Source organism: Oncorhynchus masou, unplaced genomic scaffold (assembly GCF_036934945.1).
Source record: "Oncorhynchus masou masou isolate Uvic2021 unplaced genomic scaffold, UVic_Omas_1.1 unplaced_scaffold_7598, whole genome shotgun sequence".
NCBI classification, from domain to species: domain Eukaryota; kingdom Metazoa; phylum Chordata; class Actinopteri; order Salmoniformes; family Salmonidae; genus Oncorhynchus; species Oncorhynchus masou.
The window spans coordinates 745-14,471 of record NW_027014064.1 but is presented as its reverse complement, the minus strand read 5'-3'; the positions used below and the strand labels follow the sequence as shown (position 1 = coordinate 14,471).

At 44.8% G+C, this 13,727-nt stretch overlaps 1 protein-coding gene across 1 annotated transcript; it reads left to right on the top strand.

Moving 5' to 3' along the window:
- Window positions 1-5,569: 5,569 nt before the first annotated feature.
- LOC135537380 (KH domain-containing protein 3-like) lies at window positions 5,570-13,313 on the top strand. The gene is made up of 6 exons (XM_064963561.1): window positions 5,570-5,773; window positions 5,963-6,004; window positions 6,268-6,336; window positions 10,671-10,973; window positions 12,499-12,627; window positions 13,160-13,313. The coding sequence occupies exons 4-6, from the start codon at window positions 10,727-10,729 to the stop codon at window positions 13,273-13,275; spliced, it is 492 nt and encodes a 163-aa protein (XP_064819633.1). The 5' UTR covers window positions 5,570-5,773; window positions 5,963-6,004; window positions 6,268-6,336; window positions 10,671-10,726; the 3' UTR covers window positions 13,276-13,313.
- Window positions 13,314-13,727: the final 414 nt, after the last annotated feature.

The following is a 13,727-nucleotide window of genomic DNA, read 5'->3' as shown; positions in this document are numbered from 1 at the left end:
CTGGACTAAACACTGATCTACAGAGATATAGTTACCTGGACTAAACACTGATCTACATAGAGACCCTGGACTAACACAGAGATATAGTTACCCTGGACTAAACACTGATCTACACTAACACAGAGATATAGTTACCCTGGACTAAACACTGATCTACAGAGATATAGTTACCCTGGACTAAACACTGATGATATAGTTACTACAGAGATATAGTTACCCTGGACTAAACACTGATCTACAGAGATATAGTTACCCTGGACTAAACACTGATCTACAGAGATATAGTTACCCTGGACTAAACACTGATCTGAGATATAGTTACCCTGGACTAAACACTGATCTACAGAGATATAGTTACCTGGACTAAACACTGATCTACAGAGATATAGTTACCTGGACTAACACAGAGATATAGGACTAAACACTGATCTACAGAGATATAGTTACCCTGGACTAAACACAGAGATATAGTTACCCTGGACTAAACACTGATCTACAGAGATATAGTTACCCTGGACTAAACACTGATCAACAGAGATATAGTTACCCTGGACTAACACAGAGATATAGTTACCCTGGACTAAACACTGACATAGATATAGTTACCCTGGACTAAACACTGATCTACAGAGATATAGTTACCCTGGACTAAACACTGATCTACAGAGATATAGTTACTCTGGACTAACACAGAGATATAGTTACCCTGGACTAAACACTGATCTACAGAGATATAGTTACCCTGACTAAACACTGATCACAGAGATATAGTTACCCTGGACTAACACAGAGATATAGTTACCCTGGACTAAACACTGGACTAAACACTGATCTACAGAGATATAGTTACCCTGGACTAACACAGAGATATAGTTACCCTGGACTAAACACTGATCTACAGAGATATAGTTACCCTGGACTAAACACTGATCTACAGAGATATAGTTACCCTGGACTAACACAGAGATATAGTTACCCTGGACTAAACACTGATCTACAGAGATATAGTTACCCTGGACTAAACACTGATCTACAGAGATATAGTTACCCTGGACTAAACACTGATCTACAGAGATATAGTTACCCTGGACTAAACACTGATCTACAGAGATATAGTTACCCTGGACTAACACAGAGATGGACTAAACACTGATCTACAGAGATATAGTTACCCTGGACTAAACACTGATCTACAGAGATATAGTTACCTTGGACTAAACACTGATCTACAGAGATATAGTTACCCTGGACTAAACACTGATCTACAGAGATATAGTTACCCTGGACTAAACACTGATCTACAGAGATATAGTTACCCTGGACTAAACACTGATCTACAGAGATATAGTTACCCTGGACTAACACAGAGATATAGTTACCCTGGACTAAACACTGATCTACAGAGATATAGTTACCCTGGACTAAACACTGGACTAAACACTGATCTACAGAGATATAGTTACCCTGGACTAAACACTGATCTACAGAGATATAGTTACCCTGGACTAAACACTGATCTACAGAGATATAGTTACCCTGGACTAACACATCTACAGAGATATAGTTACCCTGGACTAAACACTGATCTACAGAGATATAGTTACCCTGGACTAAACACTGATCTACAGAGATATAGTTACCCTGGACTAAACACTGATCTACAGAGATATAGTTACCCTGGACTAAACACAGAGATATAGTTACCCTGGACTAAACACTGATCTACAGAGATATAGTTACCCTGGACTAAACACTGATCTACAGAGATATAGTTACCCTGGACTAACACAGAGATATAGTTACCCTGGACTAACACAGATATAGTTACCCTGGACTAACACATCTACAGAGATATAGTTACCCTGGACTAAACACAGAGATATAGTTACCCTGGACTAACACAGAGATATAGTTACCCTGGACTAAACACAGAGATATAGTTACCCTGGACTAAACACTGATCTACAGAGATATAGTTACCCTGGACTAACACAGAGATATAGTTACCCTGGACTAACACAGAGATATAGTTACCCTGGACTAAACACTGATCTACAGAGATATAGTTACCCTGGACTAACACAGAGATATAGTTACCCTGGACTAAACACTGATCTACAGAGATATAGTTACCCTGGACTAAACACTGATCTACAGAGATATAGTTACCCTGGACTAAACACTGATCTACAGAGATATAGTTACCCTGGACTAACACAGAGATATAGTTACCCTGGACTAACACAGAGATATAGTTACCCTGGACTAAACACTGATCTACAGAGATATAGTTACCCTGGACTAACACAGAGATATAGTTACCCTGGACTAACACAGAGATGTAGTTACCCTGGACTAAACACTGATCTACAGAGATATAGTTACCCTGGACTAAACACTGATCTACAGAGATATAGTTACCCTGGACTAACACAGAGATGTAGTTACCCTGGACTAACACAGAGATATAGTTACCCTGGACTAAACACTGATCTACAGAGATATAGTTACCCTGGACTAACACAGAGATGTAGTTACCCTGGACTAACACAGAGATATAGTTACCCTGGACTAAACACTGATCTACAGAGATATAGTTACCCTGGACTAACACAGAGATATAGTTACCCTGGACTAAACACTGATCTACAGAGATATAGTTACCCTGGACTAAACACTGATCTACAGAGATATAGTTACCCTGGACTAACACAGAGATATAGTTACCCTGGACTAAACACTGATCTACAGAGATATAGTTACCCTGGACTAAACACTGATCTACAGAGATATAGTTACCCTGGACTAACACAGAGATATAGTTACCCTGGACTAGCCTGTTATCTCTGTTAGCTCTGTTAGCTCTGTTAGCCCTGTGAGCTCTGTTAGCCTTGTTAGCTATGTTACCCTGTTAGCTTTGTTAGCTCTGTTAGCTCTGTTAACATCTTATCTATGTTACCCAACTATTCTGATTCATCCCCAACACCTGTTAGCCTTGTTAGCTGTCCCCAGAGCAGGTTTGTTCTGAAGGATTCGTTGCCATTACCTAAAGGGTGAACCACTTTTGTGGTACCAGTCATCCTGAATTTAACTCAAGAGTTGACTAAAGTTATCTTGGTAGTTTATAGGACTCAGGTAACCGTGCAACAATTACCTTGGTAGTTATAGAGCTCAGGTAACCGTGCAACAATTGCCTTGGTAGTTTATAGGACTCAGGTAACCATGCAACAATTGCCTTGGTAGTTTATAGGACTCAGGTAACCGTGCAACAATTACCTTGGTAGTTATAGAGCTCAGGTAGTTCCGTATGGATAGCACACACACACACACACCACAGGAGGTTGATGGCACTTTAATTTGGGAGGACGGGGTTGTGGTAATGGCTGGGGAGGACGAGGTGGAATGGTATCAAACACTTGGTTTCCATGGTTTCCATGGTTTGTGTCAGGACCCGGTTACGAACCTGGGTCTCCGGAGTGAGAAACAGTAACTTAACCAACTGAGCCACGAATAGTCAGCAGAACCCAGAAGATGAGGCAGACACAGCAGTACTTATGACGGTGTATTTAATAAAGTAAAAAGGAGAAGTCCTTCAATACAAAAATGGCAAATCCAAAAGGTGGTAGGAATAGCACAAAAAAGCCTCAAGAGATACTCAAAAACAAAAACAGAATTCCACAAGAGCATCCACCGGAATCGACAAGATTACACAGAACACTAGAGCTGGGTGCTAACATACAAACACAGAGCACAGAACTGAGGGAAACTAATGGTTTAAATACAATCAGGGGAAACGAGGCACAGGTGCAAATAATAATGGGGAACAAGGGAAAAAACATAAGGTCAAAAAGCACAATGGGGGCATCTAGTGACCAAAACCCGGAACAACCCTGGCCAAATCCTGACAGTTTGATGCCATTCCATTCGCTCCGTTCCAGCCATTGTTATAAGCCGTCCTCCAATCAGCAGCAGTCCCCCCGAAACACTGTTCTATAAAGGGGAACAGTTCATTTACAAAACGTTTAGTTCCACATATCTCATACACACACACACACACACACACACACACACACACACACACACACACACACACACACACACACACACACACACACACACACACACACATACTGTTAACCCCTGCAGCCAAACCCTGTCCTATAAAGGGAACTGTTCTTCTATAGAGGACATAGTGTTGATGAAGGGACATGATTAGAGGACGTTAAGTCCCTCAACTCTGTACCGTAACACTCTATTCCTCCTCCAGTAATCCACCTTCCTGTCTCCCTGTCCCAATATTCCTCTTCCTCCTCTATTCCTCCTCCTCCTCTATTCCTCCTGATAAATCCACCTTCCTGTGTCCCTGTCCCAATATTCCTCTTCCTCCTCTATTCCTCCTCCTCCTCTATTCCTCTTCCAGAAATCCACCTTCCTGTCTCCCTGTCCCACTATTCCTCTTCCTCCTCTATTCCTCCTGATAAATCCACCTTCATGTCTCCCTGTCCCAATATTCCTCTTCCTCCTCTATTCCTCCTCCAGAAATCCACCTTCCTGTCTCCCTGTCCCAATATTCCTCTTCCTCCTCTATTCCTCCTCCAGAAATCCACCTTCCTGTCTCCCTGTCCCACTATTCTTCTTCCTCCTCTATTCCTCCTCTTCCTCTATTCCTCCTGATAAATCCACCTTCCTGTCTCCCTGTCCCAATATTCCTCTTCCTCCTCTATTCCTCCTCCAGAAATCCACCTTCCTGTCTCCCTGTCCCAATATTCCTCTTCTCCCTTCTATTCCTCCTCTTCCTCTATTCCTCTGATAAATCCACCTTCCTGTCTCCCTGTCCCAATATTCCTCTTCCTCCTCTATTCCTCCTCCAGTAATCCACCTTCCTGTCTCCCTGTCCCACTATTCTTCTTCCTCCTCTATTCCTCTTCCTCCTCTATTCCTCCTGATAAATCCACCTTCCTGTCTCCCTGTCCCAATATTCCCCTTCCTCCTCTATTCCTCCTCCAGAAATCCACCTTCCTGTCTCCCTGTCCCAATATTCCTCTTCTCAGAACCAGGGAAGGCGATTGGCTGTTTAGTCAGAACCAGGGAAGGTGATTGGCTGTTTAGTCAGAACCAGGGAAGGTGATTGGCTGTTTAGTCAGAACCAGGGAAGGTGATTGGCTGTTTAGTCACAGCCGGGGAAGGTGATTGGCTGTTTAGTCAGAACCAGGGAAGGTGATTGGCTGTTTAGTCAGAACCAGGGAAGATGATTGGCTGTTTAGTCACAGCCAGGGAAGGTGATTGGCTGTTTAGTCAGAACCAGGGAAGGTGATTGGCTGTTTAGTCAGAACCAGGAAGGTGATTGGCTGTTTAGTCAGAACCAGGGAAGATGATTGGCTGTTTAGTCAGAACCAGGGAAGATGATTGGCTGTTTAGTCACAGCCAGGGAAGGTGATTGGATGTTTAGTCAGAACCAGGGAAGGTGATTGGCTGTTTAATCAGAACCAGGGAAGGCGATTGGCTGTTTAGTCAGAACCAGGGAAGGCGATTGGCTGTTTAGTCAGAACCAGGGAAGGTGATTGGCTGTTTAGTCAGAACCAGGGAAGGTGATTGTCTGTTTAGTCAGAACCAGGGAAGGTGATTGGCTGTTTAGTCAGAACCAGGGAAGGTGATTGGCTGTTTAGTCAGAACCAGGGAAGGTGATTGGCTGTTTGACTGTTTTCTTCCTGTTTCTCAGAATTAGACCTGGATGGCATTCTGGAACACGAGGATTTTCCTTTTGACTTCAATGGTAAGTTACACACACGCGCACACACACACACACACACACACACACACACACACACACACACACACACACACACACACACACACACACACACACACACACACACACACACACACACACACGCACACACACACACACACACACACACACACGCACACACGCAGTGACTGGCTGATTGACTCTCCGTTTCAGATGCGCTGTTTGACCTGGACTTTAATGTGGACATACAAACTGGTAAGGAGTTTAGAACAGGTGCTTCTAGTCGTTGTGTTGCTATGATGCCGTCTGTCTGTTCTCGTGGTTGTGTTGCTATGATGCCGTCTGTCTGTTCTAGTGGTTGTGTTTCTATACCCGGTGACGCCATCTGTCTGTTCTAGTGGTTGTGTTTCTATACCCGGTGACGCCGTCTGTCTGTTCTAGCGGTTGTGTTTCTATACCCGGTGATGCCAGGTCCCAGGGTCAACTCTCTCACTTCCTCTGTCTGGTGTGGTGTGTAGGTGAGGTTGCCATACCGACAGCTGTGGCCGAGCCAGGCGACCAGAAACAGAACTGCAAGACACAGAGAGGTAAACGCGCCTCATTCAGATATAAAAGGCTTGGCGTATTAAAGACTTTAATAAACTTGTTGTTGCTGCTTGACTCATTATTATTATTATTATTATTATTATTATTTTTAAATGGCTTCCTCACCATCTTAAATAAACATGCCACATTCAAGAAAGTTAGAACCAAGAACAGATATAGCCTTTGGTTCCCTCCAAACCTGACTGCCCTTAACCAGCACAAAAAACATCCTATGGCGTTCTGCATTCGCACCCCGTGATATGCAGCTGTTCAGGGAAGTTAGAAACCAATATACACAGGCAGTTAGAGAAGCCAAGGCTCTTTCAAGCAGAAATTTGCTTCCTGAAACACTAACTCAAAAAAAATTCTGGGACACTGTAAAGTCCATGGAGAACAAGAACACCTCCTCCCAGCTGCCCACTGCACTGAGGATAGGAAACACAGTCACCACTGATAAATCCACCATAATTGAGAATTTCAATAAGCATTTTTCTACGGCTGGCCATGCTTTCCACCTGGCTACCCCTACCCCGGTCAACAACACTGCACCCCCCACAGCAACTCGCCCAAGCCTTCCCCATTTCTCCTTCTCCCACATCCAGTCAGCTGATGTTCTGAAAGAGCTGCAAAATCTGGACCCCTACAAATCAGCCGGGCTAGACAATCTGGACCATTTCTTTCAAAAATTATCAGCTGAAATTGTTGCCACCCCTATTACTAGCCTGTTCAACCTCTCTTTCGTGTCGTCTGAGTTTCCCAAAGATTGGAAAGCAGCCGCGGACATCCCCCTCTTCAAAGGGGGAGACACTCTTGACCCAAACTGCTACAGACCTATATCTATCCTGCCCTGCCTTTCTAAGGTCTTCTAAAGCCAAGTTAATAAACAGATTACCGACCATTTTGAATCCCACCATACCTTCTCCGCTATGCAATCTGGTTTCAGAGCTGGTCATGGGTGCACCTCAGCCACGCTCAAGGTCCTAAATGATATCATAACCGCCATCGATAAGAAACAGATACTGTGCAGCCGTATTCATCGACCTGGCCAAGGCTTTCAACTCTGTCAATCACCACATTCTCATCGGCAGACTCAACAGCCTTGGTTTCTCAAATGACTGCCTCGCCTGGTTCACCAGCTACTTCTCAGACAGAGTTCAGTGTGTCAAATCGGAGGGAATGTTGTCCGGGCCTCTGGCAGTCTCTATGGGGGTGCCACAGGGTTCAATTCTTGGACCGACTCTCTTTTCTCTGTATATATCAATGTTGTTGCTCTTGCTGCTGGTGAGTCTCTGATCCACCTCTACGCAGACGACACCATTCTGTATACTTCTGGCCCTTCTTTGGACACTGTGTTAACTAACCTCCAGACGAGCTTCAATGCCATACAACACTCCTTCCGGACTCATATTAAACATCTCCAATCCAAAATTAAATCTAGAATCTAGAATTGGCTTCATATTTCGTAAAAAAGCATAATTCACTCATGCTGCCAAACATACCCTTGTAAAACTGACCATCCTACCAATCCTCGACGACGTCATTTACAAAATCTCCAATACTCTACTCAATAAATTGTTTTTGTCACCAAAGCCCCTTACACTACCCACCACTGCGACCTGTACGCTCTCGTTGGCTGGCCCTCGCTTCATACTCGTCGCCAAACCCACTGGCTCCAGGTCATCTACAAGACCCTGCTAGGTAAAGTCCCCCCTTATCTCAGCTTGCTGGTCACCATAGCAGCACCCACCTGTAGCACGCACTCCAGCAGGTACAGTGCCTTGCGAAGGTATTCGGCCCCCTTGAACTTTGCGACCTTTTGCCACATTTCAGGCTTCAAACATAAAGATATAAAACTGTATTTTTTGTGAAGAATCAACAACAAGTGGGACACAATCATGAAGTGGAATGACATTAATTGGATATTTCAAACTTTTTTAACAAATCAAAAACTGAAAAATTGGGCGTGCAAAATTATTCAGCCCCCTTAAGTTAATACTTTGTAGCGCCACCTTTTGCTGCGATTACAGCTGTAAGTCGCTTGGGGTATGTCTCTATCAGTTTTGCACATCGAGAGACTGACATTTTTTCCCATTCCTCCTTGCAAAACAGCTCGAGCTCAGTGAGGTTGGATGGAGAGCATTTGTGAACAGCAGTTTTCAGTTCTTTCCACAGATTCTCAATTGGATTCAGGTCTGGACTTTGACTTGGCCATTCTAACACCTGGATATGTTTATTTTTGAACCATTCCATTGTAGATTTTGCTTTATGTTTTGGATCATTGTCTTGTTGGAAGACAAATCTCCATCCCAGTCTCAGGTCTTTTGCAGACTCCATCAGGTTTTCTTCCAGAATGGTCCTGTATTTGGCTCCATCCTTCTTCCCATCAATTTTAACCATCTTCCCTGTCCCTGCTGAAGAAAAGCAGGCCCAAACCATGATGCTGCCACCACCATGTTTGACAGTGGGGATGGTGTGACCAGGGTGATGGGCTGTGTTGCTTTTACGCCAAACATAACGTTTTGCATTGATGCCAAAAAGTTCAATTTTCGTTTCATCTGACCAGAGTACCTTCTTCCACATGTTTGGTGTGTCTCCCAGGTGGCTTGTGGCAAACTTTAAACAACAATTTTTATGATATCTTTAAGAAATGGCTTTCTTCTTGCCACTCTTCCATAAAGTCCAGATTTGTGCAATATACAACTGATTGTTGTCCTATGGACAGAGTCTCCCACCTCAGCTGTAGATCTCTGCAGTTCATCCAGAGTGATCATGGGCCTCTTGGCTGCATCTCTGATCAGTCTTCTCCTTGTATGAGCTGAAAGTTTAGAGGGACGGCCAGGTCTTGGTAGATTTGCAGTGGTCTGTGCAGTGGTCTGATACTCCTCCCATTTCAATATTATCGCTTGCACAGTGCTCCTTGGGATGTTTAAAGCTTGGGAAATCTTTTTGTATCCAAATCCGGCTTTCAACTTCTTCACAACAGTATCTCGTACCTGCCTGGTGTGTTCCTTGTTCTTCATGATGCTCTCTGCACTTTTAACGGACCTCTGAGACTATCACAGTGCAGGTGCATTTATACGGAGACTTGATTACACACAGGTGGATTGTATTTATCATCATTAGTCATTTAGGTCAACATTGGATCATTCAGAGATCCTCACTGAACTTCTGGAGAGAGTTTGCTGCACTGAAAGTAAAGGGGCTGAATAATTTTGCACGCCCAATTTTTCAGTTTTTGATATGTTAAAAAAGTTTGAAATATCCAATAAATGTCATTCCACTTCATGATTGTGTCCCACTTGTTGTTGATTCTTCACAAAAAAATACAGTTTTATATCTTTATGTTTGAAGCCTGAAATGTGGCAAAAGGTCGCAAAGTTCAAGGGGGCCGAATACTTTCGCAAGGCACTGTATTGTATTTACTTTGCCACCATGGCCTTTTTTTGCCTTTACCTCCCTTATCTCACCTCATTTGCTCATATCGTATATAGACTTGTTTATACTGTATTATTGACTGTATGTTTGTTTTGCTCCATGTGTAACTCTGTGTCGTTGTGTGTCGAACTGCTTTGCTTTATCTTGGCCAGGTCGCAATTGTCAATGAGAACTTGTTCTCTACTTACCTACCTGGTTAAATAAAGGTGTTCTCTACTTACCTACCTGGTTAAATAAAGGTGTTCTCTACTTACCTACTTACCTGGTTAAATAAAGGTGTTCTCTACTTACCTACCTGGTTAAATAAAGGTGTTCTCTACTTACCTACTTACCTGGTTAAATAAAGTTGTTCTCTACTTACCTACCTGGTTAAATAAAGGTGTTCTCTACTTACCTACCTGGTTAAATAAAGGTGTTCTCAACTTACCTACTTACCTGGTTAAATAAAGGTGTTCTCTACTTACCTACCTGGTTAAATAAAGGTGTTCTCTACTTACCTACCTGGTTAAATAAAGGTGTTCTCTACTTACCTACTTACCTGGTTAAATAAAGGTGTTCTCTACTTACCTACTTACCTGGTTAAATAAAGTTGTTCTCTACTTACCTACCTGGTTAAATAAAGGTGTTCTCTACTTACCTACCTGGTTAAATAAAGGTGTTCTCTACTTACCTACCTGGTTAAATAAAGGTGTTCTCTACTTACCTACCTGGTTAAATAAAGGTGAAATAAAACAAAAAATAAAAATAATTAATAAAGACTTAAATAAGCTGTTGTTTCTGCTTGGCTGTGGCAGAAGCCTGCACTCTCAACGGCCCTCTCATATAGAGGTATGACGTCAGCAACAGTTGGTTGATTGGTTGATTGAAACAACAGTGTCCTCTGTGATGTTGTCCCTGACAGAGCTTGGTGACGGACAGAGGAAGAGAGAGACAGAGCCTGGTGACAGACAGAGGAAGATGGGATCGACAGAGCCTGTGGACAGAAGGAGGAAGAGGAGAGCGACAGAGCCTGTGGACGGACAGAGGAAGAGGAGAGCGACAGAGCCTGTGGACGGAAGGAGGAAGAGGGGATCGACAGAGCCTGTGGACGGAAGGAGGAAGAGGAGAGCGACAGAGCCTGTGGACAGAAGGAGGAAGAGGAGAGCGACAGAGCCTGTGGACGGACAGAGGAAGAGAGAGACTCAGACAGACTCTCCCATCAGAGGTAAGAACCAACTCTGTTTCTACCTTCTCTCTTATCCCTGTAGTGTACACTCCTTCACTCTCTCTTATCCCTGTAGTGTACACTCCTTCACTCTCTCTTATCCCTGTAGTGTACACTCCTTCACTCTCTCTTATCCCTGTAGTGTACACTCCTTCACTCTCTCTTATCCCTGTAGTGTACACTCCTTCACTCTCTCTTATCCCTGTAGTGTACACTCCTTCACTCTCGCTTATCCCTGTAGTGTACACTCCTTCACTCTCTCTTATCCCTGTAGTGTACACTCCTTCACTCTCTCTTATCCCTGTAGTGTACACTCCTTCACTCTCTCTTATCCCTGTAGTGTGCACACTCTGACCAAACCAAAATAAAAAGTCTCTCTAAGGTCAGGACGTGACAGTACCCCACCCAAAGGTGCGGACTCCGGCCGCAAAACCTGAACCTATAGGGGAGGGTCTGGGTGGGGATCTATCCGCAGTGGCGTCTCTGGTGCGGGACGTAGACCCCGATCCACCTCTGGCACACCCCATTTTGGTGGCGCCTCTGGTGCGGGGACCCTCGCCGCGGGCCCCGACTGTCTTTACTTCAGTTCCTCTACAGTGAGGTAGTGTGGCTGAGAGACTGGTATAAAGGACCGTGGGGTTCAGGTCCTCTACAGTGAGGTAGTGTGGCTGAGAGACTGGTCTAAAGGACCGTGGGGTTCAGGTCCTCTACAGTGAGGTAGTGTGGCTGAGAGACTGGTCTAAAGGACCGTGGGGTTCAGTTCCTCTACAGTGAGGTAGTGTGGCTGAGAGACTGGTATAAAGGACCGTGGGGTTCAGTTCCTCTACAGTGAGGTAGTGTGGCTGAGAGACTGGTCTAAAGGACCGTGGGGTTCAGGTCCTCTACAGTGAGGTAGTGTGGCTGAGAGACTGGTCTAAAGGACCGTGGGGTTCAGTTCCTCTACAGTGAGGTAGTGTGGCTGAGAGACTGGTATAAAAAGGACCGTGGGGTTCAGGTCCTCTACAGTGAGGTAGTGTGGCTGAGAGACTGGTATAAAGGACCGTGGGGTTCAGTTCCTCTACAGTGAGGTAGTGTGGCTGAGAGACTGGTATAAAGGACCGTGGGGTTCAGTTCCTCTACAGTGAGGTAGTGTGGCTGAGAGACTGGTCTAAAGGACCGTGGGGTTCAGTTCCTCTACAGTGAGGTAGTGTGGCTGAGAGACTGGTATAAAGGACTGTGGGGTTCAGTTCCTCTACAGTGAGGTAGTGTGGCTGAGAGACTGGTCTAAAGGACCGTGGGGTTCAGTTCCTCTACAGTGAGGTAGTGTGGCTGAGAGACTGGTATAAAGGACCGTGGGGTTCAGGTCCTCTACAGTGAGGTAGTGTGGCTGAGAGACTGGTATAAAGGACCGTGGGGTTCGTGTGGCTGTAAAAAATAAGTGATGAAGCTTAACCTTTAGTTTAGGTATTGATGTTCTTGGCTTTTTTTTTTTTAAATGGACCTGATTATATCTAACTGAATATTTTTTTTTGTGTGTTCTCTGTAGGTTGTGCTGGTTCTCCTCCCCTCTCGGCCGTGACTCTCTCTCCTCCTCCTCCCAGACTTGTCCAGATCGCTCCTTCTCTCCTTTACATTCCTGGGTTTGGGACTGCTACTTTCGTCTCTTCGTGTAGCAGTAAGTGTGATGATGATGATGATATGGGCTGGTTTCCCCACAATGAAGAGTTAATGCTGGACTCATAAAGCACTTTCAATGGAGATGTTTCATATAGTCCATCTGTGGAGAGAGAGAGAGAGAGAAAGAGAGAGAGAGAGAGAGAGAGAGAGAGAGAGGAGAGAGTGAGAGAGAGAGACAGAGAGAGAGAGAGAGTAACCTGTGCTCTGTGTGTGAGAGAGTAACCTGTGCTCTGTGTGTGAGAGAGTAACCTGTGTTCTGTGTGTGAGAGAGTAACCTGTGCTCTGTGTGTGAGAGAGTAACCTGTGCTCTGTGTGTGAGAGAGTGACCTGTGCTCTGTGTGTGAGAGAGTAACCTGTGCTCTGTGTGTGAGAGAGTAACCTGTGCTCTGTGTGTGAGAGAGTAACCTGTGCTCTGTGTGTGAGAGAGTAACCTGTGCTCTGTGTGTGAGAGAGTGACCTGTGCTCTGTGTGTGAGAGTGTAACCTGTGCTCTGTGTGTGAGAGAGTGACCTGTGCTCTGTGTCTCTACAGATGGCTCAGAGCTGCAGCTCGTACAAGCCCCTGTTTTCGGCTTCTCAAGACCTCCCACCTACATACTGAGTGAGTGTGTGTGTGTGTCCGTGAGTCAAATCAAAGTTCATCGGTAGTGTACAAAGTTTAGCAAAATGCATCTGTTTCTAGCTCCAACAGTGGAGCAAAATGCATCTGTTTCTAGCTCCAACAGTGGAGCAAAATGCATCTGTTTCTAGCTCCAACAGTGGACCAAAATGCATCTGTTTCTAGCTCCAACAGTGGAGCAAAATGCATCTGTTTCTAGCTCCAACAGTGGAGCAAAATGCTTCTGTTTCTAGCTCCAACAGTGGAGCAAAATTCATCTGTTTCTAGCTCCAACAGTGCAGGAACTTGTGTGTCCGTGAGTCTGTGTGTCCGTGAGTCTGTGTGCCTGTGTGTGTCTGTGTGCCTGCGTGTCCGTGACTCTGTGTGTCCGTGACTCTGTGTGTCCGTGACTCTGTGTGTCTGTGTGTCCGTGACTCTGTGTGTCCATGACTCTGTGTGTCCGTGACTCTGTGTGTCTGTGTGTCCGTGACTCTGTGTGTCC

Bases quoted from the DNA above. Each gene is read 5' to 3' on its own strand.
- LOC135537380 (XM_064963561.1), top strand. From the start codon at position 10,727: ATGGGATCGACAGAGCCTGTGGACAGAAGGAGGAAGAGGAGAGCGACA. The intron at 10,974-12,498 runs GTAAGAACCAAC...TGTTCTCTGTAG, and splicing joins GACAGACTCTCCCATCAGAG to GTTGTGCTGGTTCTCCTCCC. The intron at 12,628-13,159 runs GTAAGTGTGATG...GTGTCTCTACAG, and splicing joins TTTCGTCTCTTCGTGTAGCA to ATGGCTCAGAGCTGCAGCTC.